The 26348-nt window shown below is 35.2% G+C and overlaps 2 protein-coding genes across 2 annotated transcripts; one reads left to right on the top strand and one right to left on the bottom strand.

Annotated features, from left to right (window-relative positions):
• Positions 1 to 2049: 2049 nt before the first annotated feature.
• On the bottom strand, positions 2050 to 21800 carry abcb11a (ATP-binding cassette, sub-family B (MDR/TAP), member 11a). Its single transcript, XM_059562522.1, has 29 exons — positions 21484 to 21800; positions 19318 to 19421; positions 18026 to 18119; positions 17858 to 17870; positions 16284 to 16338; positions 15957 to 16198; positions 14724 to 14808; positions 14325 to 14458; positions 13778 to 13949; positions 12747 to 12871; positions 12396 to 12570; positions 11831 to 11944; positions 11622 to 11732; positions 11410 to 11535; positions 10839 to 11042; positions 10520 to 10690; positions 9884 to 10085; positions 9100 to 9181; positions 8894 to 9014; positions 8652 to 8816; positions 8134 to 8238; positions 7856 to 8017; positions 6911 to 7114; positions 6228 to 6469; positions 5859 to 6015; positions 4825 to 5022; positions 4252 to 4458; positions 3719 to 3865; positions 2050 to 2836 (listed from the first exon to the last, which is right to left on the bottom strand). Exons 3-29 carry the CDS (start codon positions 18099 to 18101, stop codon positions 2636 to 2638), a joined length of 3996 nt encoding a protein of 1331 aa, XP_059418505.1. The 5' UTR covers positions 18102 to 18119; positions 19318 to 19421; positions 21484 to 21800; the 3' UTR covers positions 2050 to 2635.
• Positions 21801 to 22641: 841 nt separating this feature from the next.
• On the top strand, positions 22642 to 26328 carry dhrs9 (dehydrogenase/reductase (SDR family) member 9). Its single transcript, XM_059562523.1, has 5 exons — positions 22642 to 22733; positions 24084 to 24398; positions 24997 to 25255; positions 25758 to 25921; positions 26037 to 26328. Exons 2-5 carry the CDS (start codon positions 24086 to 24088, stop codon positions 26258 to 26260), a joined length of 960 nt encoding a protein of 319 aa, XP_059418506.1. The 5' UTR covers positions 22642 to 22733; positions 24084 to 24085; the 3' UTR covers positions 26261 to 26328.
• The last annotated feature ends 20 nt before the right edge of the window (positions 26329 to 26348 follow it).

Below are 26348 nucleotides of genomic sequence, written 5' to 3'. Positions count from 1 at the left end.
ATGAAGTCATACTAGTGCGCGTGTGCATTTTGAGTGCGTTCTTTCACTACATTATTCAGTGTATTCAAATGCATTTATGAATGCATGTGAATGATTACAAAATTCAAGATATGGGGGTTAGAAAATTTATATATATATATATTTATATCATTTTATGTAGTTAATCAATATCACACGAAGAGTGCCATTTCAGTTTTTCTCCAAAAATCAGCATGATTAAAATGTGATATTTAGTTACTACAAACAATAATTTAATTACAAATACAAAATGTTGCAGAATAATGTAATATATGAATGAATTATAGCCTAAAGAACCTTTGTGCCACAAGGGTTCTTTCTTGTCATTATAGAACCTTTTTAGCATAAAAGGTTCTTTGGGGTTGAGTAAAGAACCCTATGGTTCTATATAGAACCCCAATGAACCCTTTTTTCTAAGAGTGTGTTGTCATAACGTTCACCTTGGAGATTGAAAATGTTTCTTTTTTGAGACCCCAGGAGCCCAAATTCAGACCCAGAACAATAAAACCCACAGAAGAGGTGGGAGTTCAAAGGAGGAATCTTTATATTACCAAACTGCAGGGAGAGGAAGAGTAGATATAAGTCATGATCTGCAAGATTAACCACAATCTGATGTGATCCGACCACCTCAGAGAAAACCAGTGTTGAGCTGCTGCAAGAGCTTTAGAAGCACAGCAGCTGTGGTCAAAGAGTTCTTGTGTGTTCTGATTGGTGGATGATGATGATGATGAGTGGATAAAGACTAGAGCAATCAAATACAGGTCCTTCTCAAAGAATTAGCATATTGTGATAAAAGTTCATTATTTTCCATAATGTAATGATAAAAATTTAACTTTCATATATTTTAGATTCATTGCACACCAACTGAAATATTTCAGGTCTTTTATTGTTTTAATACTGATGATTTTGGCATACAGCTCATGAAAACCCAAAATTCCTATCTCAAAAAATTAGCATATCATGAAAAGGTTCTCTAAACGAGCTATTAACCTAATCATCTGAATCAACTAATTAACTCTAAACACCTGCAAAAGATTCCTGAGGCTTTTAAAAACTCCCAGCCTGGTTCATTACTCAAAACAGCAATCATGGGTAAGACTGCCGACCTGACTGCTGTCCAGAAGGCCATCATTGACACCCTCAAGCGAGAGGGTAAGACACAGAAAGAAATTTCTGAACGAATAGGCTCTTCCCAGAGTGCTGTATCAAGGCATCTCTGTGGGAAGGAAAAAGTGTGGCAAAAAACGCTGCACAACGAGAAGAGGTGACCGGACCCTGAGGAAGATTGTGGAGAAGGACCGATTCCAGACCTTGGGGGAGTCTGGAGTAGAAACATCCAGAGCCACCTTGCACAGGCGTGTGCAGGAAATGGGCTACAGAGAAGCAGCACTGGACTGTTGCTCAGTGGTCCAAAGTACTTTTTTAGGATGAAAGCAAATTTTGCATGTCATTCGGAAATCAAGGTGCCAGAGTTTGGAGGAAGACTGGGGAGAAGGAAATGCCAAAATGCCTGAAGTCCAGTGTCAAGTACCCACAGTCAGTGATGGTCTGGGGTGCCATGTCAGCTGCTGGTGTTGGTCCACTGTGTTTTATCAAGGGCAGGGTCAATGCAGCTAGCTATCAGGAGATTTTGGAGCACTTCATGCTTCCATCTGCTGAAAAGCTTTATGGAGATGAAGATTTCGTTTTTCAGCACGACCTGGCACCTGCTCACAGTGCCAAAACCACTGGTAAATGTTTTACTGACCATGGTATTACTGTGCTCAATTGACCTGCCAACTCTCCTGACCTGAACCCCATAGAGAATCTGTGGGATATTATGAAGAGAAAGTTGAGAGATGCAAGACCCAACACTCTGGATGAGCTTAAGGCCACTATCGAAGCATCCTGGGCCTCCATAACACCTATTATTATTATTATTTTTAATCCTTTTACAACTATGCCCTCTTAGGCCTATGGAACAAATCATCAAGAGAGAAGAAACTTAATACCATAACTTAATACTGTTGTTATTAAGCTAAATTAGCATAATTAATTAATAAACATACTCTTTTTTTTTTTTCATTGAAAGCAAAATTAATAGTGACACATATGTTTAAATTACAGTTTTTAAAGTACTTTTTGAGTGACAATAAGTGAGACATCAAAACCAGATCACACATGGCACAACATTAAACAATGACTGAGCATAAAGGTATCAGTGATTATGAACGTTATCAGTCCTGCACTATTATCACTACAGTTCAAGGACACCATATCTTCAGCTGCTACAATAAGTCAAACCTCTACAACCTTTTAGTACAAATCCAAACTATGCATGTCACACATTTTGATACAATACATTTTCACTAAGTTTCTTGAAAACAACAAACACAATACAGCTGATCCAGCTCTGTCTTAGTAGAATTCAAACACATAGAGGTTACTGTCAAGACATAATAAACATCCAGTTATCAATAAATACAAATCAATAACAAACACCTCAACAACAGTTCAGTAATTCCATCAATAAATGTAATGAGATGTAATCAGTTTGAATGGCCCAAATAAGCCAGACAAAGCAATGATGTGTGATTTTGAGGTGGGACAACTTGCTTGTCTAAACGCTATATAAGTTTTAACTAATAGGCGCCCCTGTGGTGACAAGTTTGTAGTATGCTGCTTTCCTGGCCATGAGCTCCTCGTGGGTCCCTTTCTCGATTACCATGCCCTGTGACATCACAGCGATGATGTCAGCAGTCTGAATGGTGGAAAGCCTGTGAGCAATGACGATACACGTGCGTCCCTGACGGGCCTCATCCAGAGCTGCTTGAACAACCTGAAGATCGAAAATCAAACACATTTTGTGCATTAAAGTATTCAAAAATACAGTGCCGAGTAGATTCTTGCAAATTGTGGTCCATTCTTGAATACAAATTACATGATGAAAATTGTAGTATTTATATTGCCATAAGTACGCTAAAAATTTGAAAGCTTGTAATGTAAATCGACAAGATCTTTATAATAGCATAGCAGATTACTTGGTGGCCAATAACATATAACACATATTATGTAATATAATCCAACTACTATTTTACTACTTTAAAACTACATTTAACCCCCTACGATTACTTTTAGATTAAGTTTATCTTGTATAATCCAACTACCTTTGGATTACTGTACTTTTAACCTCCTTAAGATTAATTAATTGTAAACTCTGAGCATGTGATTTAAAGCTCAAATCTACAGTGGTCGGGAAAAAAATTATCGTGCCCAATTTGAAAAGCTCCAAAGGAATCAATTGTTTTGTATTGTACATTTGTGTCGCTTAATCACGCTCAGTGTGAAAGGCCCTTAACTCATTCACCAATTAATATGAATAGAATCTTGTACCATATTGATATAAAAAAAAAATACAAAGAAAAAGAAAACGTGTTCCATTCTTTGTTATCAACCACATGAAGTGCATTAAACATTACAATATGTTAGGAACTGCAGGGGGTTCATGAATCATTAAAAACCTATTACCTAATTAAATCTTAAACATATATTTTTAAAATAAAAAATCTAATTAAAACACTTGTTGTGTGTGCGATCTAATGACAATTATGTATTTTTTGGAATTTGATTATGCAATTCAGATCTCATATAATCAGGTACTACTCAGCAAATGACAGTCAGAATATAAAATCAGTGCATTCACACATGAAAATAGTTTTACCTTCTCACTCTCAGTATCCAGAGCAGACGTGGCCTCATCCAGCAGCAGGATTTTAGGGTTTCTGACGATGGCCCTTGCGATCGCTATGCGCTGTTTCTGACCGCGGGACAGCTGAGAGCCTTGAGCACCGACCTGAGTTTCATATTTCTAAAAAACACAACAATAATCAAAAATATAAAAAAAATTTTTTTTATAAATGGAACGGTTTATTGGAAATCTAAACAAAAAGTTTCATGTGTGTTTCTATGTTTTGTATCATATTTGATATTTCAGTCTTTTATGATTTATATAGTGAGAATATGTAGCTCATACTCAAGGAAGGAAGAAATAAATATGCAATTTGGTGCAGATGCTGATATTTATATGGCCATAAGTACGCTAAAATTTTGATAGCTGTAAATCAACGAGATCTTTATAACAGCATAGCGGATTATACATTCAATTACAAAAATAAAATGGACAAACAAATGTTGACTTTAAGCCATATTTAAATCCAAATTGTCAGTCATGAATAAAAGGAATGCATAACTTACATCAGGTAGTGTCATCACAAAATCGTGCAGATAGGCCTTCTTTGCAGCCTCTATAACCTCCTTCATGCTCACGGTACGAGAATTATCACCATACTGGATATTCTCTGCAATACTGCAGTCAAACAGCACTGGCTCCTGGGATACGATGCCGATCTGAGACCTCAGGAAAGGCACACTGATGCTCGCAGATGGACGTCCATCGATCAGCTATAGGGCAATAACCGAAAGTCATAGTTTGTGACAGAAATCAAGGAATTCACAATCCTTCCTCATCGTCTGACTTGTATTAAGAGATATTTTAATAGCATCTAATTACAGCAGTTTTGTGTGTTTTTTTGGCAAAATGACATGATTATTGTCAACTAGATTATAATGTGAATCTTTAAAAATCTATCTGGTAATAATTCTTGCAATAATGCAACAGCTTCAAATTCAAGCAATTTCTGAGCAAATTAAATATGCATTAAAATTACTAATACTGTTGGCTCTGTGACAAATTGCTTTTGTTCTGCTTTGGTTAAAAGCATCTGCTAACTGCATTTATGTAAGTATTCAATAAATGTGGTTTCATACCACTTGTCCTTCATCGGGGTCGTAGAATCGCTCCAGCAGTTGAACGCTGGTGCTTTTCCCGCAGCCGCTGCTGCCCACAAAAGCAAGAGTCTGTCCTGGACGTACTGACACCTCCAGCCCCCTTAAAACCTGGACGTCTGGCCTGCTGGGATACGTGAACCTGCACACTTTGAATTCTATTTGGCCCTTAAAGTCATCCTGTAACAGCATAGAAGAGAACATTATAAAGGCAAAAAAGCAGAATCAATAATATTACAATATGACATTTTTAAGTATACAGTATCTACTAAAAGTTAATATTGGCAACTTTTAGGTGAACACTAGCATGTACACAATGTAGACATGTACTAAAGGTCACAAAATACTTGAAAAAAGAAAAAAAACATTTGATGGTGTCTGTTAGCATCTCTTTTGGGAATAACATGCATTAAATATCCCTACCACCTGAGACATGTCATTGAAATACATAAAGGGGATAATTTACAAAATAACTATTAATATTAACATACAAATCCAAAAATAAAATTGAAAAATAAAGTTAAATTAAAAAATAAAACAAAAATATATTATGAAGTAAAATAGAAATTAAATATGAAATAGAAAATAAAGTAAAATAAAAACCCACTGTATGCATTTATTTTTATAATATGCATAAAATGACAAAAATATTACTGAAAGAGGTCATGATATAAAGCAAAATAAATAATGGAATAAAATAAATAATAATTAATAAATCACATCTGTCTCTTACTATGACCAGAAGAAGACCATGTAAAAATAATAATAATAATAATAATAATAAAATAAATTCAGAGGAGCAGCCCACACTTTAAATTAGACAACCATCCATCAGAAACTCTGTCTTTTGATCAGTTTGCACATTCAAATTCACAAATTTTCAGCTAATTAAGAATGGCCATCAATGGAGAAAGATGAATTTTGCCCACAGAATGGTAAAGTTCTACTAGTCATGCTAACTAGGAAAAATGACGGAAGTTAACAGCTGGGAGGAAAAAAAACTGATGCTCTCTTACCCAACTTTGTCCTTCTGTTTCGCTGACGTTAATTTTGGGAACCCTGTCCAACAGTTTGAAAATCTGGGCCGCAGCAATCTTGGCCTTGGCGTAGTCTGGAGTGAAGGATGAAGCTCTGCCAAGTGCAGTGGCACTGGTCACCAGAGCTGAAATGACTCTGAGAAATAAACACACACATCAGCATCTATTAAGGACAATAATAACCTGATCTGTTCAAACAATTCCCTCTAACTGATGCCAAGTTGTATATGCTGCAAGCTTTTTTATGCATTAATACAGACATTCATTTTAATGAGTATGTTAATTAAGCCACAATCTTTGCGGTGTGTATTTTTATTTTATTTTTTTAAACCTGTACTAAGCACTAACCTGAATACCATCATGTATGGAAGTCCCTCGTTACTGACCAGATAGCCACCGTATCTAAAAGAGGCAGCAAAGGCCATGAAAATGACACACTGGGCGAATGCAAAACAGATGCCATAAACATGAGCTTTTTTCTTTGCCCCTTTATATGGTGTTTGCAGTTGCTCTTCATATTGAGACACAAAGTGTTTCTCTTTGGCTAAACCGGCGATGGTCCTGATGTTGCTCAGAGCTTCACTGGACACCTGTATGAACAGAGAGCTCAATTTACACACGTGCATAACTAAAATAATGGTACTTTTTTTATTGGCGGGATTCACGTTTGTGTAAAAGCCCAGAGCAAAATTATAATATTGTGAAATATTATTACAATTTAAAATAGCTGTTTTTTATTTGAATATATTTTAAAATATTATTTATTCATGTGATGCAAAGCTGAATTTTCAGCATCATTACTCCAGTTACTTCAGTGTCATATGATCCTTGAGAAATCTTTCTATGCTGATTTGATGCTCAAGAAACATTTGATGCAGATTAATGAGACTTTCTGACCGATTCATTAATGAAGAACTGGTGATTCATTCATAAATCTGACTACATGCATGTGTATTCGCTGCCTCAGAGAAAGCACAAAGGATGCATTTAAATGAATGAAGCAGACCTTATTTAACATGACTTCACTGTACCTGCCCAGCAGCCTCCAGTGCATTTTTATCCTCGTGAGCAAATCCTGTCAGCATTTTAGCCTGAAAGACTCCAGACAGGCCGATGAGAGGAAGGAAGCAGGTGACCACTAGACTCAGTTTCCAGCTGAAGTAATATGCAATTATGAAGGAAGCACCAATGTTGGTCAGTGAATTCACGATCATGCCGATCTGTGAGCCTGTAGCCTTCGGTGAAGAGCACATTAAACCAAATCAAACACACACTTAACCATATATCAGTTATGTATATCTTAAGAAGGTGCATATCATACATCTTTTATAACGTGGTTCATCCACCTAAGGTCCACTGAAAATATATTTTTTAATAATTTTATGATTTTATATTATTATAATTTTTGTATTTAGTGTATTTTCTTTTAAAATCTAAAGAGGCATATCAAATTTATATAGTTATTTTTATTTACTAATTATAATGTTAGTAAAGTTTATGTGTGCCATATTCCGTCAATTTTCCTTAGAATTAAATGCTCAGATTTTCGCTGCTGCATCTTCAAAAAAACACCCTTTTTGCATATGATTTTTTTTGCAACCTTTTTTATTAGTATTGTATTTTCCTGCAAATCTTAAAGGGGCATATGAAACTTTTTTAATGTAATTCTTCACCCCGAAGTCAACTTATAATGCTAGTAATATTTCTATATGCCAAAATCATCCACAAGTTTGTTTTATATCCATTTCCTAGCCTCTCTATGATACTTGGAATTAAATGGCAAGGTTTGGGCTGCTGCAAACTATCTTCTTTTATGTAAAGTTTCTGTGTGCCACAATCTTTCAGTCACAAATGTGTTTTATATCCGTTTTCGATATCTGTTTTTTGCTTCAAGAAATACCTCTTTTCATATGAAATGATTGTTTTCTCCAGCTTTGCAACATTTTGTGTCATTATTGTATTCTTTTGTCACTCACCCCCTGCACCATTGAGGCGTCCGTGGCTAGTCTGGTAGTCAGAGCACCAGGACTGTTAAAGGGGTTGTCGAACCAGCCCATCTCTTGCTTCAACATTGCCTGAAATCCAACCTTCCTCAGCCTGCGAGTCAGCAGCTCTCCTGATTTGGCAAAAGAGTAGCCCTGCAATAAACGTATAATCACACTATCAGTGATGATCTGCTGTAATAACACACACTTCTGATGGAAAAAGGACAAAACGTAGGTATACAAAACCTCACTAAGAACTCTGGGAATACCTGTAAGAACTGTGAAAAGAAGCTCAGGACTCCTATGCTGACAAACAAAATACAAATCCCATTTATCTGCCTCCTTTGTTCATCCAGGTCTTGATTGGAGAATGTCTGAAAAGCAACCATGATATTATTAAACTCCATTCCTGTGATTAATAACAGGATACACTTAATAACAGATCATACACACACTAAAGATGAGTGGTGTTTGCTTGTGCGAAACCTGCCTAGCATGGGTTATTATAAAACTAGAACCATAAAAACATTGTGTGTATGTGATGTGTGATGTCATGAGAAAACTATGTATAACGCAGGCAATGTTTATACGGTTGCCAACTAATGGGATGCTACTGTAAATTTTATGCAAAACCCTTTTAGCAAGGTACACATCAAAGCTTAATACTTAGGGTTGGGGATAAATAATAGTAAAACACAGAACTGCCTTAGCAGATAAAAACTAGACAGATTGTATCTCATGTTCATGTGTGTGTGTGTGTGTGTGTGTGTGTGTGTGTGTGTCTCACCCCAAGGATTTCACTGAATAAAAGAGCATAGATGGGGTTGACAGATCCATTAATAGCAGCACCTAAAGAGCCCAGGAGCATATACGGCCACTCAGGACGGTTATACTTCAGGATTCGTGCCACAGGAGCCGCTTCAATGACCTCTTCATCCTCACCCTTGCTTTTCTGCAAGACAAGACAGGGAACTTTAGAATAAATATAGAAAGCAGAAATACTGTATTCAACTGTATTCAGTTCTAGACCTTGTTGTTTGCTTCAACCTCCTCCATTTCATATCGGTCTGAGTGGATTTCGAATTTTCCAGATATGGCATCCGGGATTTTGTTTGACATCTGAGAATGTGAGCGCTGTCTCAGAGAACGCCTATAGAAAAGGCATTTTAATTTAAAAAGAGAACATTCCGACAAATCCTCTCAAGATTATATTAAATGTCATAATGTTTATGTACCTTAAGGAGCTCTCATAACTTCCTCTGCTGAAGCTCCTTGCTTTCTCAAATCCATCCTCCTCTGTCAAGTTCATCTCAGGAGCTGTGTGATTCAGTATCATGTTAGTGTTTAAAGAAACAGTTCACCCAAAAATGTACACAATGTCATTTCCCCTCATGTCATTCAAAACTATCTCTATGCACCTTCATTTTATTGCATCGCTTTAGAAGAATGTAGTGCAATGGAGAAGTTATGTGGACTGTTTTTATGTTTTTGTGTTTTTGTCCTTGACAGATGTAGTAAGTACTGCTATGCTTTCATCTAAAGTTGCAAAATTAAATTAGAGTACCACATATAACATTTGCAAATAAAGTATTTCCATCCTATATTATTAATTGCGTGATAAAAGTGCTTTTTTTCCTCGCACCTGCAAATTTATACCTTGTAATTCTGACTTCTTTCTTAGAATTATGAGATAAACTCGCAACTGTGAGTTATAAATAAAACTGACTATTTTGAGAAAATAACTGTTAGGTTATATCACACAAATTCTAAGAAAAAATGTCAAAGATAAAAAAAAAAAGCAAAAAAGTCGCAACCATAAAAAATAACACCAATCCAATGTTATTATTATTATTTTTATTTTTTTTAATACGTACGAAAATACATGGATGGACACATAGCTTATAATGCATGGAAATTCACTGGTGAAATAATGCAAAATTTCTGCTTTTGTGTTTCACAGAAAATCACCACCATACAGGTTTCCAACACCAAATGACTTCCAAAAGTCCCCGTACTCACTGTTCTCTGGTTTATCACTGTCTGTATCCTTCCCTTGATTCTGGAGTGTGACCAAGGTAAAGTAAACTCCCTTTCTGTCCAGTAACTGGCTGTGTGTGCCTCTCTCTACAGCGTGTCCATGCTCAAAGCCCACAAGAACATCGGCGTTACGGATGGTGGACAGACGGTGTGCAATGCTGATAGTCGTCCTTCCCTGTCGAGCCTGAAAAATATCATTGAATGAGTGTGTGCAACAATAAATGTATGGAAATATCAGTTTCTTGAATAAACATGGATTTGCTTACAAGTTTCTTAATTCAGTACAACATGCAACATTAAATTATAGGATACTATAATTAATTATAACTAGAAAAGGACAGTCTGTCAAGAATAAAAGCCTCAAAGTCCAAGGTTTAATTGCATCTCATATAGTTATGAATACATGGGCAGCTGTGTGGCTGCTATGGTGTTGTGTCTCATTACTAAGGTGTTAAATGGGTGCTAGGCCCTGTTCTAAAGGAGTTTTAAAAAAGGAGTTAAAGGAGTTAGAAAGTAAGGACAGGATGAGGGACTGTGCTGAACTGATGGATGTAGCTTCAAAAAAACACCTGAAGAAGTTACATTTTGTTCTTAGCTAATGGATGTTGTAAAACTCACCTTGTCCAAGGCTTCCTGTACTATAGCCTCACTTTCGTTATCCAGTGCTGATGTGGCCATGTCTAACAGAAGGATTCTGGGATTCCTGACCAGCGCTCGAGCAATGGCGATCCTTTGTTTCTGCCCCCCACTCATCTGACCCCCACCTTCACCCACCAATGTGTCAAATTTCTGAATGACATGAGACAGTGTGATAAAATGTATTTAGTTCGATATGCAAACTGAATACATGCAAAATTCAAAAAAAAAACTTCCTCTGTTACTTTATCTATTTATCAGTGAGGTAATGCATGTGCTGATCTTATACAGTAACTGGCACCTGAGGAAGATCCGTGATGAAGTTGTAAGCATTGGCCTGTTTGGCAGCATCTATAATCTCCTCCATGGTGACTCCAGGACGGCCGTATCGGATGTTCTCCGCGATCGTGGTGGCGAACAGAACAGGCTCTTGTTCCACTATGCCAATAAGGGAACGCAACCACTGGATATTTAGGCTTCTGATGTCATGACCATCCAGGGTGACCTAAAAATGACAATAATTTCAATTTTCAACACCAGATCAGGCATTTGGTATTAGATTTAACTATTTTAAACTAGTGTTTATTCATGGAAGGTATTTTTAACAAATAAAAGACAATCTTTTTTTTCCTTTACTGATTGATTGTTGGAAATAACTGATGTCCTATGAAATTGTTTAAAAAATCTGAACTTATATATATATATAATTGAAATTGAAATTATATATATATATATATAGATATATAAAATGACAATAACAAAATAAATTAAATTAAAATGACATGAAATAAAAAAATGAAAACTGGAAATGTGACAACAAAAAATAAATACTTTAGCAGTATATAAATAATAGTAAAATAGTACTACTGTACCATTCCTTCTTTTGGGTCGTAGAACCTCTGAATGAGTTGGATTACTGTGCTCTTTCCTGATCCACTGGGTCCAACGAATGCAGTCGTCTCGCCAGCTTTAACCACAACATTCAAGTCATCTAATATCTGAATACAAGATATGGTCAGTCAATATTGGATAGAAAAAAAGCTAACATTAGATTAAATTATGCATGCTAAAAACTATAACCCACTTTCACTTCAGGACGGGAGGGATAGTTGAAGTGAACGTTGTGGAATTCAATGTCACCTTTAACTTTGTCCAACGTATGACCTTCTTCTGAGAAGCAATCAATTTCTGGTTCCTGTATGGGAACAGGATGTGACAGTCATTAATCTGTTTCTGAAGCTGAAAGAATGAAATTCATTGATTTTGTGAGAACTGTGTGTGTGTTATTTTCACCCTGTCAATAGTGTCAAATATACTCTTGGCTGCGGCCCGACCAGAGGCAAAGGCCTCAAGACAAGGAGAGGCCTGGCCCAGATTCATGGCACCCATAAGAACACCAAAGAACACCTGAAGAGAACAAAAAACATTATACAATTATTAACAAACTGACTGACTGAGCACTCTGTTGCATCTTACTGACTGGATTGTACAATTTTATGTATGAATATGTTTCTTACTTATTTTTACTTCTTTCATTTCCTATTTTTTATTGTTATTTTTATTTTCTACCTATCTTTTATGATTATTTTTAATTGCCTTCATGTATAGCACTTTGAATATCCATTATATATAAAAAATTTGCAACAGCATATACTGTAAACTTGCAACTGGAAACATCATGTAAAATGATAAAATTCCAAAAAACTAATGGGTCAATAAAAATAAAAAATACAAAATTAAATAAAAATAAATTAATAATAATAAAATAAAATAAATACATTAAAAAATAATACAATAAAATAAAATAAATACACACACAAAAAAAAAAATTCCTTTTGTCCACACTTGGCCGTTGTACCTGAACGAGGCCACCGGGTGTGAGCTCCTTAGTTTCAATGACCAGTTTTGAGCCGTACCAGAAAGCCAGAGCGTAACACAGGAATATGATGCACCAAAGGTAACCCTGAAACACACCGATGATCGCTCCCTTCTTAATTCCCCACGCCTGGGCCTCCACAAGGTTCCTGTCATACCTGTGATTAATAAATAAATCACATCAACATCCCTCTTACTTTTTCAGCCCCTTACTTCCATAATGCCCACTTTTCACAATCCACATAATTCCAGATGGCTGAAAGTTCAGTGCTTTCTCATTGAATATCCAAAAGTAAATGGGGTTGCACTGACAGATAAAGAGGGCATGCTGTACCTCTCTGCCTCTTTGTGCTCTCCTCCAAAAGCAGCCACAGTTCTCAGAGAGGATAGGACTTCATCAGCCACTGCTCCTGCTTTAGCATAGGCCTTCAACTCACGACCCGTCAGCCTCGCCACAGCCTTCAAATCAAACAAAATATACAATTAAATGTTTTACAACACTCTGAAATAGGACAAAATCATAATGGATGACTGAATGATGAAACACAACATTTTAATGTAATAATTCGCCAAAAAAAGTTAGTTTCTTCATCAAAACAGATTTGGATAAGTTTAGCATTGCAACACTTGCTCACCAATGGATCCTCTGTAGTGAATGGGTGCCGTCAGAATAAGAGTCCAAACAGCTGATAAAAACATCACAATCATCCACAAGTAATCCACAGCACTCCAGTCCATCAGTTAATGTCTTGTGAAGTTGAATGTTTTTAATAAACATATACATCAAAGCATTTTAACTTCAAACCATTGCTTCCAGCTAAAATATGAGTCCGTAATTCATAAGTATAGAACGGTTTTAGTCTTGTTTTAGCCTGTGAACAGTGCCTGATCTGTGCAGATTTCTCTCCTGATTCAGAAGATACCATTTAATTTTCAATGAAGAAATATTACAGATAGAGGAAGCAAGTTAAAAATGACTTGATGGATTTGTTTCTTAAAAACACGCAGCTTTTCACTTCACCAAATGTTAACTAATGGATTGGAGTGGTGTGGATTACTAGTGGATTATCGTGATGTTTTTATCAGATGTTTGGACTCTCATTCTGACGGCACCCATTCACTGCAGAGGATCTATTGGTGAGCATGTGATGGGATGCTAAACTTATCCAAATCTGTTCTGATGAAGAAACAAACTCACCTGCATTTTGGGTGGCCTGAGGGTGAGTACATTTTCATCACATTTTCAGGTGAACTGTTTCTTTAAAACATGCATTTTGTCCTGAGATCTGATTACATTTGTGCACTACATTATATTCTACAAGTGCTTAATCTCCTTCATATTAAACTGTTAATAGTGACACCAACCATCGCCATGAGTCCTGCAGCCAGTCCTATGAGAGGACTCACTGCTATCACCACCAGCGTCAGCTTCCATCCGCCGATGAATCCCACCATGAAGCCAAATATGAATGTTGAGATCCTCTCAATGAAGATTGACACCTGGTCTGCAATAGCGCTGTTGATTTTGTTGATGTCACTACATGGAAAAAGAACTTATAAACATGAAAAATCAACTAGATTTTATTACACTGAAAAAAACTGTATAGGATTTTTATAGGACTCAGAAACTGCTGGAAAATTTTACTAATAATTAAAAAAAAAAACGTTAAGTAACATTGAATTTAAAATGAACTTTTGAAATAGAAAACTGGAAATATTTTCTCGTAAAACATGCTCTATAAAAAAAAATTTTTTTACAGTGTTCTTCATGGATTGTTTATCGTCCACTAAAAAAATCTGATCACTCTTCAAAATGCACATTTTGATTTGTCAATGCAAAGTTTTAAATTTTACACCACTAATGAAAGATGCATGAACAAATCTAACAATATTACAATGGAAACACACTTACTCAGATATCCTCGTGTTCAGCTCCCCGATGGAGTTGCAGTCAAACCAGCCGATCTCCATACACATTATCTTCCTGAAGTACATTTTCCTGATGCGCTGGATCTGTCTGGCAGCAGCAGAAACCCAGAGAGCGATCTGAAACCAGAGTGAATCTTCATAAATACTGTGGATTTGAAAACATGACTTCTTGAGGTTCAGACATAATAATGCCTCTGTCTCCAGCAGATCTGGAGCACTACTGAGATTTAAAAAAAATGAAGGACATGTATATTAAAACCCTGACTGGATCTCTGATACTAGACAGACATTAATATTGCACCACTTCTTTCAAGTGCATTCGTCTGGATGGCCATTACAGTAAAAAGTTTCAAATCAGACGAGAACAAACTTTCTTGTGTACCTGAAAGTAACTCAGAATAAGGACTCCAACTCCAATTCCAACATAGTACAATGCAAACTTGGACATTTCAGCTTCAATATCCACCCTGTAGAGAAGGACAGAGCAAGAACATATAAAATATGCAGCTGGAATTACAAACTGCAAATTGACACATTTGACAATGTTTGAACCAATCCTCCAGTTAATTCCCTAAAAGCCTTCTGGCTATTAAACTTGTTGAAAAAAAAAAACTAAAGTAAAAAAAAAATAAATAAATAATTAAATGTAATAAATATTTATATAATATAAAAATCTAAATATATTAATGTAAATAAAAAAATATTCTACACACACACACACACACATACACATATATACACATATAATATATATATATATTAATAGAATATATTAATTAAAACAAGAGTTAAAAAAATGCTTCTCAATATCATTAACTCGCAGTTATCTTTAGGTCACCTCCCAAAACCATTCAAGCTGGCGGTTATTAAGCCTCTTATTAAGAAACCAAAACTAGATCCTAGGGAACTGGCAAATTATAGGCCTATTCTTCCATTTATGTCAAAAAAATTTGAAAAGTTGTGTCTGCTCAATTGAGCTCCTTCCTGCAAAAAAAATATCTGTATGAAGAATTTCAGTCAGGTTTCAGGCCCCCCATAGCACAGAAACTGCACTTGTTAAAATTACAAATGACCTGCTTCTTGCGTCAGATCAAGGCTGCATCTCATTGATCTTAGTGCTGCGTTCGACACCATAGATCATGACATACTCCTAGATCGATTACAAAGCTATACAGGTATTCAAGGGCAGGCTCTAAGATAGTTTAGATCCTACCTGTCCGATCGCTACCATTTTGTTTATTTAAATGAGGAGTCATCACCAGTAACATATGGAGTGCCACAAGGATCCGTCCTAGGTCTCCTTCTATTTTCAATATATATGTTGCCCCTTGGTAATATTATTCGAAAATACGGAATTAGCTTCCACTGTTATAATGTTCCACTGTTATGCTAGTAATATCATATGCATTTCTCCTCTTGAGTTTCATAAGAGATCTTATCAATATCTCAGATTCAATTAACTCAAATTCAGTCTTAAGGAACTCAAATATTTCTCATCAAATTCTCCCATGTTTATATTTAAAAGCTCTGTACTGTCATAATGCCCTCAACTGACCCTTCGCAGGAGTTTGCCTGACAGATGATCTGACCAATCATCAGATGGATCCTCACTCACCCACAGTACGTGGTGCTGTTGTCCGGCCGCTCGGCCACAGTCCCGTCCAGCCAGGTGATGGTGTTGTTAATGCAGGTTTTGTTCGGGTCGGCCAGTTCCTGCACCTCAAGCTCATAGTCCACGAAGGTGTTGGTCATCATGCCGTACACCAGCAGCATGAGAGGAGACGCGGCGCCGTGGACCAGAGAGCACACACCTCCCACCACCATCATCAAGACCTCCTTCCATGTGGCAAAGCGGAACTGGACAGAGACCAAAAACAGTGACGTTAGAGAGAAATCATGAATGAAATCAATCTGAGTAGCAGAATCACACTGAGATGCCTACCAGCTGAAAGAATCCAACGGTCAGCACTTTCTCTTTGGTTTTGTCACTGCCATTCCTTCAAACACAGACAGAATTTAGATACTTTATTGCAGCTTAGGTGGATTTTTATGAGCAGTACTTTATGAGGCCAACTCTATACATCTACACAGTTCATTTATGATAACTGAATCTAAAGAATCTTTGCTTGTACTTGTAAATCAAACCTACATCATATCAAAGCAATAGTGTAAATAAAATGTGTTTTTTTTTTCATATTCACTTCATATTATCTACACATTCAACAACAACAACAAAAAAACTGTCTACCAAAGCACTAAACCCATCACTAGACTAAAATAAAATATTACAGGAAAATTTAACCCTAAAATGAAAATGTATTCAGCCTCAGATGATCCAAGCTGTATATGGCTTTCCATATTAACCAAACTCATCTACATCTTAAAAATTCCTGAAGGCGAGAACGTTTTCAGCAAATTTTCATTTCTGAATTAACTAGCCTTCTACCACGTTACAACCCATCACGCTCCCTAAGGTCACAAAACGCTGGACTTTTGGTAGTTCCTAGGATAGCAAAGTCCACTAAAGGAGGTAGAGCTTTTTCACATTTGGCTCCAAAACTCTGGAATAGCCTTCCTGATAATTCAAAGTAATGCAAAAACAAAAGTGCTGCATGGGGTATAAAGTCTCGGTGCTCTTTGGTTGTGGGATAGTAAATCTCTGAAGACAAGAACTCCAAGGCACTCGAATATCTCAGTGAAAAAATTAAAAAGCCTTTATTACATTCTTGGCTTGCTTTTTTTTAAAAATGGTGAGAGGTACACCTACGCGTTGCGGCTACATGCCTTCATCAGGGTGTCTTCCTGATAATGTTCAGGGTTCAGACACACTCTCTCTGTTTAAATCTAGAATAAAAATGCATCTCTTTCGCCAAGCATTCAAATAATGTATCTCTTAAATTGTGAGTGTAGTTGCATCTGATCAAATGTGTATTCTTATTCTTTAGCTTGGGTTAAACTAATTAATTTTACTTTGTTGGATCAGCAGCTATGCTAATGATGTCTCTATTTGTTTCTATGTTTTGCCAAGGGATTTACATCCCGTGATAACTAGGATTTACACAAGCTCCAGTCTGGATCCAGAACACCTGAGAAGAGATGATGCTGACCCTCAGAGGACCCCAGATGATGCTAACCTTGAATCAACAAACAGAACTAACAAATATTGCTACAAGTGTGACTGCATCATATAATAATTATTAATTAATAATATTAATAATGTTCATCGTCTGGTTGACTACGTCTTGTATTATTTTTTCTGAAAAATCCTGTCATACGTGCACAAACTGACAGTCACCACTTATAAGCTACTACTAAATATTGTAGAAACATAATTCTCTGTAAAGTTGCTTTGTAACGATTTGTAACGCTATACAAATAAACTTGAATTGAATTGAATTAACTATTCCTTTAAGAAATGTATTTGAGGTGTGAAATTCAACAAGTGTCACTTACTGTGGCATTTTTGCCATATTTCATTTATATATTATATATACAAGACAAAAAAATTAAACTCACTTGAGGTCAGCATCTGTGTTGTAAAAAAAGAGAAGAAATTATTTGCACATAGTAAAACATTAAATAATTTTTCTTAATTATTACAAGTACGTCTTAATTGGAAGTGTTTCAAAATAAATAAATAAATAAATGCTTTCAAAATTAAACACAGCACACTACAGTTCATACCATCATCAGCTTTGTATGATTTCGTGGTTTTATCTGCACTGTCCCCGGGAGAGTTTTCACCTTCATTCTTCTTCATTTTTCAGTTTGGATGCATCTGAAATATGGTTTTACAGAAAAAATATCAGTTTAGTCAGTTTTAACTTCCCAACGTCATCAAATCACATACATATATGTTAAATAATAAATATGAAGTGCCAGATTAATAATAGTAGGTAAAAGTTTATTGTCTTATTGTCTTTGTTTAATGACTATAGATAAGAATAAATGCTTTGTTGTGTCATAAATTTACTGAATATTAAGAATCCTAAACTGTTCTTCTCGCATGATTATGTTTGATGAAATATTCAAAGAATAATTAAAAACCATTAGTGCATGGACAAAATAAACACAGAATTAATAAAAACACACAAATGAGCCAGTTACTGTAGAAAACAAGGCAAATACTGTCAATAGCAGATCATTTCATTTTGTTTTGGGAGAATTTGATAGTTGGATTATTAGAAATATGTTCATAATTAAAAATCTCCAACTAGAGATTTCAAACTTTGGAGTCAGAGAGCAGTATAGAACATTACAGATCTACTTAAACTCTTGGAGACACATGTATGATTAGTAACATCTTCGAGAACAAAATAACGGTATTAATAGAAAATTTCACAATAATTACAAAAATTGCAGGTAACGCATTGAATTACACATGCCATTTTAAAGTAGAAAGACTGAAATCATCTTTGTTTTATGTACAAGTTTGAAAAATATTTTTTACAGCATAGATGAAACGATTGAGATATCAGAAAGATCTCATTTCCAACTTCATATGTGACCTTGGACCACAAAACCAGTCTTAAATTGCTTGAGTCTATTTTTAGCAATAGCGGTTAAGTAAAATTCATGTTCCATGAAGATATTTAGTAAATTTCCAACCATAAATATACCAAACCTTAATTTTTGATTAGTAATGGCTAAGAACTTAATTTGGACAACTTTAAAGGTGAATTCCTCAATATTTTGAATTGTTTTTTTTTGCACCTTCAGATTCCAGATATTCAAATAGTTTTATTTCTCCAAATATTGTCAAACCATTCATCAATGGAAACGTATTTATTCAGCTTTCATATGATGTATAGATCTCATTTTCGAAAAATGTACCCTTATGACTGGTTTTGTGGTCCAGGGTCACAAATAACATTTCAAAAGAGCACCATTTACACTTCTCAATCAAATAACTAAACAGTGTAGTAATTGTTAATCTTTTTTTTATAATAGAGTAAGCAAGAAGGACTGATTCATACCTGTTGTGAGGAGCTGCTCTCAGTGGCGTTTGTCTCAAGTCAGAGGGGCTCTTCTATCAGTGCAGTCTTTCCACACCTTCTACACTATCTTCCCCTTTATTAGACTGATAAGACATAACCTGATCACCGTCTGACAAGGTCAATGTGTGCACGGTGTGTTCTCTACGCTAAACAGAGATTCAAAATAGTGTCAAAGGAGTAAATGAGTTCCTGATATTGATCACATTTATTTATCACTCATCAAATCACAATGAAGTTTACTGCGGATTATTAATGTCATCTCATGAACATAAGTAATAAATTGGGTTGAATGACCGTTGGGTTGTTGGTTTATTAAGACATACCTATAAGGTTGGGCTTGCAATATTAGGTATGATGATACAGTAAATAGAGAGACAGATCTGTCTTCCTTATTAATTTATAATTCATCATTTTTTTGGTTAGAATCATGCTGCTATAAAATACAAGGTCTATAATGTACCTATACCATTGGATAACAGTGCCATAATTATATTTAAATCAGTCCAAGTTATTTTTATATATTTTTTCTATACTGTAGAAAAACTACACTGTAGATTTTTCAAAGTTGTAAATTAAACAAAGATGAGTAGAGTTTGTTTTTGTTTTTTTTACAAAAATTCTAATTCAATTAATTTAATGTGTTACTTGCGATTTCTTTACAACTGTTTTTGAAATGTACTATCATCTTTTTTTTCAGTGTACACTGTAAAAATATATATTGGTTATGATTTAAAAATATAAAGATAACTGGAGTAGGTTTTTTGGATTAGTCTTTCTACTTCAACATTTCACATTTAACTCTGTGTGTTACTAGCCATTTTTTTTGCCATTTTTCCAGTGTAATATTGCATTTGGCCTGATTTAATAAATGCATCATGTATGAAGGGGATCATTTAATAGGTGATAGTTTAACAGCCAAGCGGTCATTGAACCCTTCTGGTGATTGTCAACTCAAAAACAATTTAAATGATTAATAATGGATAACAAATCTCCTATGTTACCCTCTATCTGAGTCCAGTGCATTACATTGCATTGCACTGCAATATTTGACATTACATTGACTACTACATTACAAAGACAGACGTATAGCTTTAAAATGGATCATTTATCACATAGATATAGAAATTAGGGAATTGCTTTGATCGAGTTTTGACAAAATCGGAAATGGATATTACTATTTTTGTTGATGTTCTGGGAGCCTTCATAACAGTCAAATTTATGACGCCGATAAAACGTATGACGCTGAGGGTACATCCTACGTCAATCGTTATCAAAACAGTACATTTTCATAACCTCTGAAGGATCTGAAAATATATATCATAAGAATGATGACTAAATTTAAACTAAACATTTGATTTTCTTGCACAAGAGAAATACCAAAATAATAGATGCAACAGTGTACTATCTGGTGGCCAGACAATGAATCACACAACTGAAAAACAAAAATTGCATTTAAAATCGTGTCCAGCAACAAATTTGGCATGCATACATTTGTCAGCAAATTAAAGCCTGACAAAAGAATGCCAAACATGCATAAAACAGGGTTTAAATATTTGGAAACATATATTTATGCTGGAAACTCTAATATTAGTCAGTGACAAAATCTTTCATAAACAAGTTAACAAAAGGATTAAATGCGGTCAAAAAATAAATAAATTAATTAAAAAACACGCTCTCACATGTACTATCATGTGGAAAAGTGTGTAAAATTAGGTCAGTGACCGAACGGTGAATAACTGCACTGTAATTTCTGGCCTGCGATAAATCACTTATCACTTATTAATCAGTTTTGTACAGTTAAAATGATAAAGGCTGGTGTGGTTGTTTGTAATAATCTGCCATAAAGTTGCATCATGCAACTCTTTGTTATTTGTACATCATATATCAATCCTTGACATCAAGATATTTACATGATAATGGATTTGAGTGGATTTAAAAAACATTCCTGTAACACTTTACAATAAGGTCTCATCACTAACAGTGAGCAATGCATTTGTTTTTAATAATCTTAGTTATCTTTAGCTAATAAAAATACAACTCTCTTCATTTTAACACTCCATTTTAAGTCTCTGCTCCGTCTCTTTATCCACCAATGGATCCTAGGCCTAAAAATGATTAAATTCTTGATGTTGATGTTTACTATACCTCCAGACAGTGACTGACTAGAGATGTGTCTGTTCATATGCATCCAATTAATCTCATCTTCTTCTGTGTCCCAGCTCATACAGCAATCTTGAAACTTCTTTTGAAGCAGTGCATGCCACATTATCTCTTTACGAAGTTTTGTTTAAGTCCTTTTGTATGTGAATGCACCTCAATGACTTGTGCAGCAGCTCTGAGCTGTTACAGCCACAGGATTCACAATAACACAAATGATTCCTGCTTAGAACTGATTCCAAAGAAGTCTGAGGTCGCTTCCTGTGTTCAGGAATGCACTGTTTATAGATTCACAAACACAGGAAGCTGTGTTTGATCTGTTTCTAAGTACCAGCGTTGCTATAGTAAATTAAAGGTAAAACGATTAAAAACTGTTTTAGTTCATTATAATGAAAATGGAATAAAATAAAACAAAATAAACTTTAGCTTAAAAATAAAATTAAAATGAAAATAGAAATGCTGCCTTGAAACTGAAATAAAAATATAAAATATACAATTTTATGAAATAAATTAAAGCTTAATAAAAAAAATTACAATGAAAACTGAAAATATAAAAACGAAAATTAAAAAATATTAATTAATACTATAATAAAATAATAAATAATATCCCTGCTTAGGACTGTGACTATATACCTAGACCTACATTACATTTTCTAAAATATTTGTGACACCTCTAAAATATTTTTTATTAAATCTATTTCTTATTATTGTACTGTATGTATGAATTAAATTCTTAAATGTAAATTAACTGCTAAAAAAATAAGAAATAATATTAATAATAATACTGATCAATTCCAAAAGGTGATGCATTAAGTCTTTTGTGTCTGGAGTTTTTATTGTATAAAAAAAAAACCATCTAAACTATGCCAACATCATCTCCAACATCACCATCCATCAGTCCAAGCTAAATTGCAATTGCAAGAAAAATGCTGGAGAAATGTATCTCTGGTGTTTTATCTGACCTTCCCAATGTTCCCAGTACGACTGTCACATTTCCTACCAGCTGCCAAACTTAAATCCGTGTGGATTCTCAATGCATCTGAGAAGGGAACGGTCTTTTCTGATCACCAGCGCCCCCTGCAGGAACAACACGGGACAGGTATTACATAATAGCAGACACTTGGATACTTCAGTTAACCGGTATTGTATGCACAGCCGAAACGAAGAACAAACACATGCACAAAACTACTGAGACGACTGACTAGTTTCTAGAAACATACATCTTAAAGAAAGCAACGGTAAGTAGCCTATACGAGCGGTTTGTAAAGTCAATTTTGCACAAAGGGTCAAGTAAGCAAATTCCTGTGTTTAGTAACGTTAAATGAATGCTGTTTGCAAAAGAGTTCTTTGTCAGGACAGTTTCGACTACTGATCACGCGCTTTCTTATAAAGGCACTTCAGTGTTGTAACAACGTTAGCTTGGTTTCTTTCTTTCATACGTTCCAAGTACGCAAAAGTACTGTGTAAATTAAAGTTTACTATTGTTGATATCTTAGGTTATACCCCCCGCTTTGCTGAAGTGATGTCCGACCGAGTCTTTTTCGGGAGTCGGTTCTTTCAAACGGTTCATTTGGACAGCACCGGTGTTTCTATCGATTTGTCCAAATTAGATTCCGCGGTTCTTTTACTTCGAACGCAATCGCGTGATCCAGAGCATCCGATCGATGTCACCATGTTCTAAAAACCTTTTAAAGCTAGCCTAATATAATAAAAGATACTACGATACTATAACATTTAGGCTACTGCAATTGAATGTGCTGCAGCTAAGATTAATTTCCTTTCAAACCTTTTACAATAAACAATTCTGCACACACTCCTTTCCATTACACATTTTTGCACGTTATAATTGAATTACATTTTATTAAAGCAAGTTTGTGTGCTTTGCTAAAACTGTACAAAAAAAAATCAAGTTTCAAACATTGTAGCACGTTTTATTTGAGAAATGTTTAACTTACTTTCCGTCAGTCACATCTCAGTTCACCCCCCAAATGCTTATAATATTTAAAATCAAAGTAGGTCTAGGCTACTTTATTGATAATTGTTTCTATCCCCAGGTACAATTCGCTACTTATTCGGTTATAAATCGGTTGTGTTCGAAATAAACAATAGTGAAATTGTTGACTCCAGATTGCCGCTGCGACCGATTCAGCCCGATTCGTCAATGAATCCTTTATATCGGCTTGTGTGAACCGGTTCAACTGATTCTTTGAGAGATCCGATTCAAACGAATGATTCATTCACGATTTGGAAAGTGGCTTCTTTGTGTTTCACAATCACAGATTTACTTGCACAGTTATCCAATATTAAAAGATAAAGAAACAGACAAACATTATTAATATTATTCCTTTTTAATATACTGGTTTTTATATTTGTTTTAAATGTATCATTGGATTTTTCCTTCATACTGTTTGCAGTGTTCTGCAATCAGCCAAAAAGTTAATGGTTCACTAGGTTTTGTATTTCATAAGGGGAGCTTTGACCACATGCACTCTCATTCGTGTCTCTTTTGTTGTTGCTGTATAATTGGGGGGAGTTTGCATGAATCTGGATCATCTTTCTTATGAAAACAAATTAATTTTCTTTTGCAGAAATGTTCCTGTACATTGTAGGTCTCATAGTCTTGTTATATGTGTATCGGTGGTTCAGAGAACTGGGACGAGTTCCCAATAAATCAGAGAAGTCTGTGTACATCACAGGCTGTGACACAGGGTTTGGGAATCTCTTGGCCAAACACCTGGACACAAAGGGTTTCCGTGTCATCGCTGGCTGCTACACGGAGAAGGGAGAAGTTGAGCTGAAGAAGTGCTGCTCTGACAAACTCACAACGCTGCATTTGGATGTGACCGATAATTATAGCATCAAAAAAGCCGCAGACACCATTAAAACTCTGGTGGGAGAGAAGGGTAAGTCACAAAAACTTCTGAAGGATCATTTGATGCTAAGGTAATGTCTGCTAAAAATTCAGCTTTGCATCCCAGGAATTAATTGCATTTCAAAATATATTACAATAGAAAACAGTTATCTTTAATTATAATACTATTTCACAATATTACAGTTTTTACTGTATTTCTGAGCACATAAATGTAGCCTTGGTGAACATAAGAGATAATTAAAACATTAAGAAATTAAGAGTGCACTTTTAGATAAATTCCTGATTTTAAATAGATGCCTTGAAAAACTTAGTGCAAGATTTGATTTAAAAAGTAAAAATAAAAAATGTAAAGAAATTCATTTAATTGCTCATTCAGCAATAGGACATTTGCTCATAAATGCATGTTATCCTACACAATACATATGTTTAGTAATGCACATTATACGGGGTATTTCCAGAAAACTTAGATGATATTAATAACCAGTATATAACAATTCCTGTGATTAAAAAAATGTTTTTGTAAATATTTTTTTAGTTCTCAACAAAGTAAAGTAAAATAAAGGATATTTATTTAGCAGTCTCCCTTGAGATGAATTAAAATCATTTTATTTTGTTGTTCGTGTTTGCAGGTCTGTGGGCTGTGGTCAACAACGCTGGGATCTCTTTCCCAACTGCTCCCAATGACTGGCTGGAAATCGAGGACTTCAAACAAATGATCAATGTCAATCTGATCGGGGTTGTTGCCATCACTCTGAGCGTGTTGCCGCTCATTAAGAAAGCCAAAGGCAGAGTGGTCAATGTGGCCAGTGTGTTCGGAAGGATTAGTACTCTGGGAGGAGCGTACTGCATTACTAAGTATGGAGTAGAGGCCTTTAATGACGGTCTAAGGTCAGTATGTCCTGTGATCGATCGTTTTTTGAAAATTCACAAAATCTCATTTACAGCGAAAGAGAGAGGAAAAAATCCTATCCTTTAAAAAAGCTGTCATTGTAGTATTATGTATATACTGTTGTAGTATTTATACATTTTTTGAATCAGCTTTTATTTGTATATTTTCAGTTTCACTCATTCATTCACATTTGCTTGTAATGTTTTTATATTTGTTTTTATATTTCTGTATAACTTTAATTCTTTTTTTATTTCCGTTTTAGTAATTTTAGTATTTGAACTTAAACTTATTACAGTTTGTTGCATACATAAAAAATTTCACAATCACCTTTTTTTTTTTTTCATTTAATATGTATAAATATAATATAATAGTAATAACACTGGAAATATTTTCATGTGCAAGTTTAAATTTACCACTAAACCAACAATATTTCCAGAATCCATTTTTTTTTATTTTTCATATCTGGCAGTTTTAGTTATTTAATGCGTCTTTGTTGTCCAGGAGGAACATGGCACCGTTTGGAGTCAAGGTTTTATGCATTGAACCTGGATTCTTCAAAACGTGTGTTACTGACTCCACTATCTTTGAGAGCCATCTGCAGAGATTATGGAAAAGGTTGCCTCAGGAGGTCAAGGATGAGTATGGCAGTGATTTCATAGACAAAAGTGAGTTTGAGTCCAATAACCTGCTTCAAATAAATTAAGTCCGCACTCTCAAACTGTTTGCACTAGTTCTAAAAGCCTAAATAAACTCCTGATGTCTGTATGATTGTGCTTCTAGCAAAGCTGGTGATTAAGGAGAAGATTGAAAAGATATTGGATCCAGATCTGATGAAGGTGGTCAGCTGTATGGAGCACGCTGTGGCTGCGGTTCATCCTCGGACCAGATATTCTCCAGGCTGGGATGCCAAGTTCTTCTGGCTGCCTCTCTCCTATATGCCAACCTTCATCTCAGATGCTTTCGTTTTAAAAAATGCTGTTCATCCAAAAGCTTCGGTTCTGTAAGCATAAACAGCCACTTCTCTATGTTGCACCTATGCAGCACATTGATGGAATAAACCGTATTTTCTTAACTGAATTATAATTTCTTTCA

The sequence above is a fragment of the Carassius carassius genome, chromosome 11 (assembly GCF_963082965.1).
Source record: "Carassius carassius chromosome 11, fCarCar2.1, whole genome shotgun sequence".
In the NCBI taxonomy this organism is placed as follows: domain Eukaryota; kingdom Metazoa; phylum Chordata; class Actinopteri; order Cypriniformes; family Cyprinidae; genus Carassius; species Carassius carassius.
Note: the sequence above shows the minus strand (reverse complement) of the source record. Positions and strands in the feature narration are given on the sequence as shown.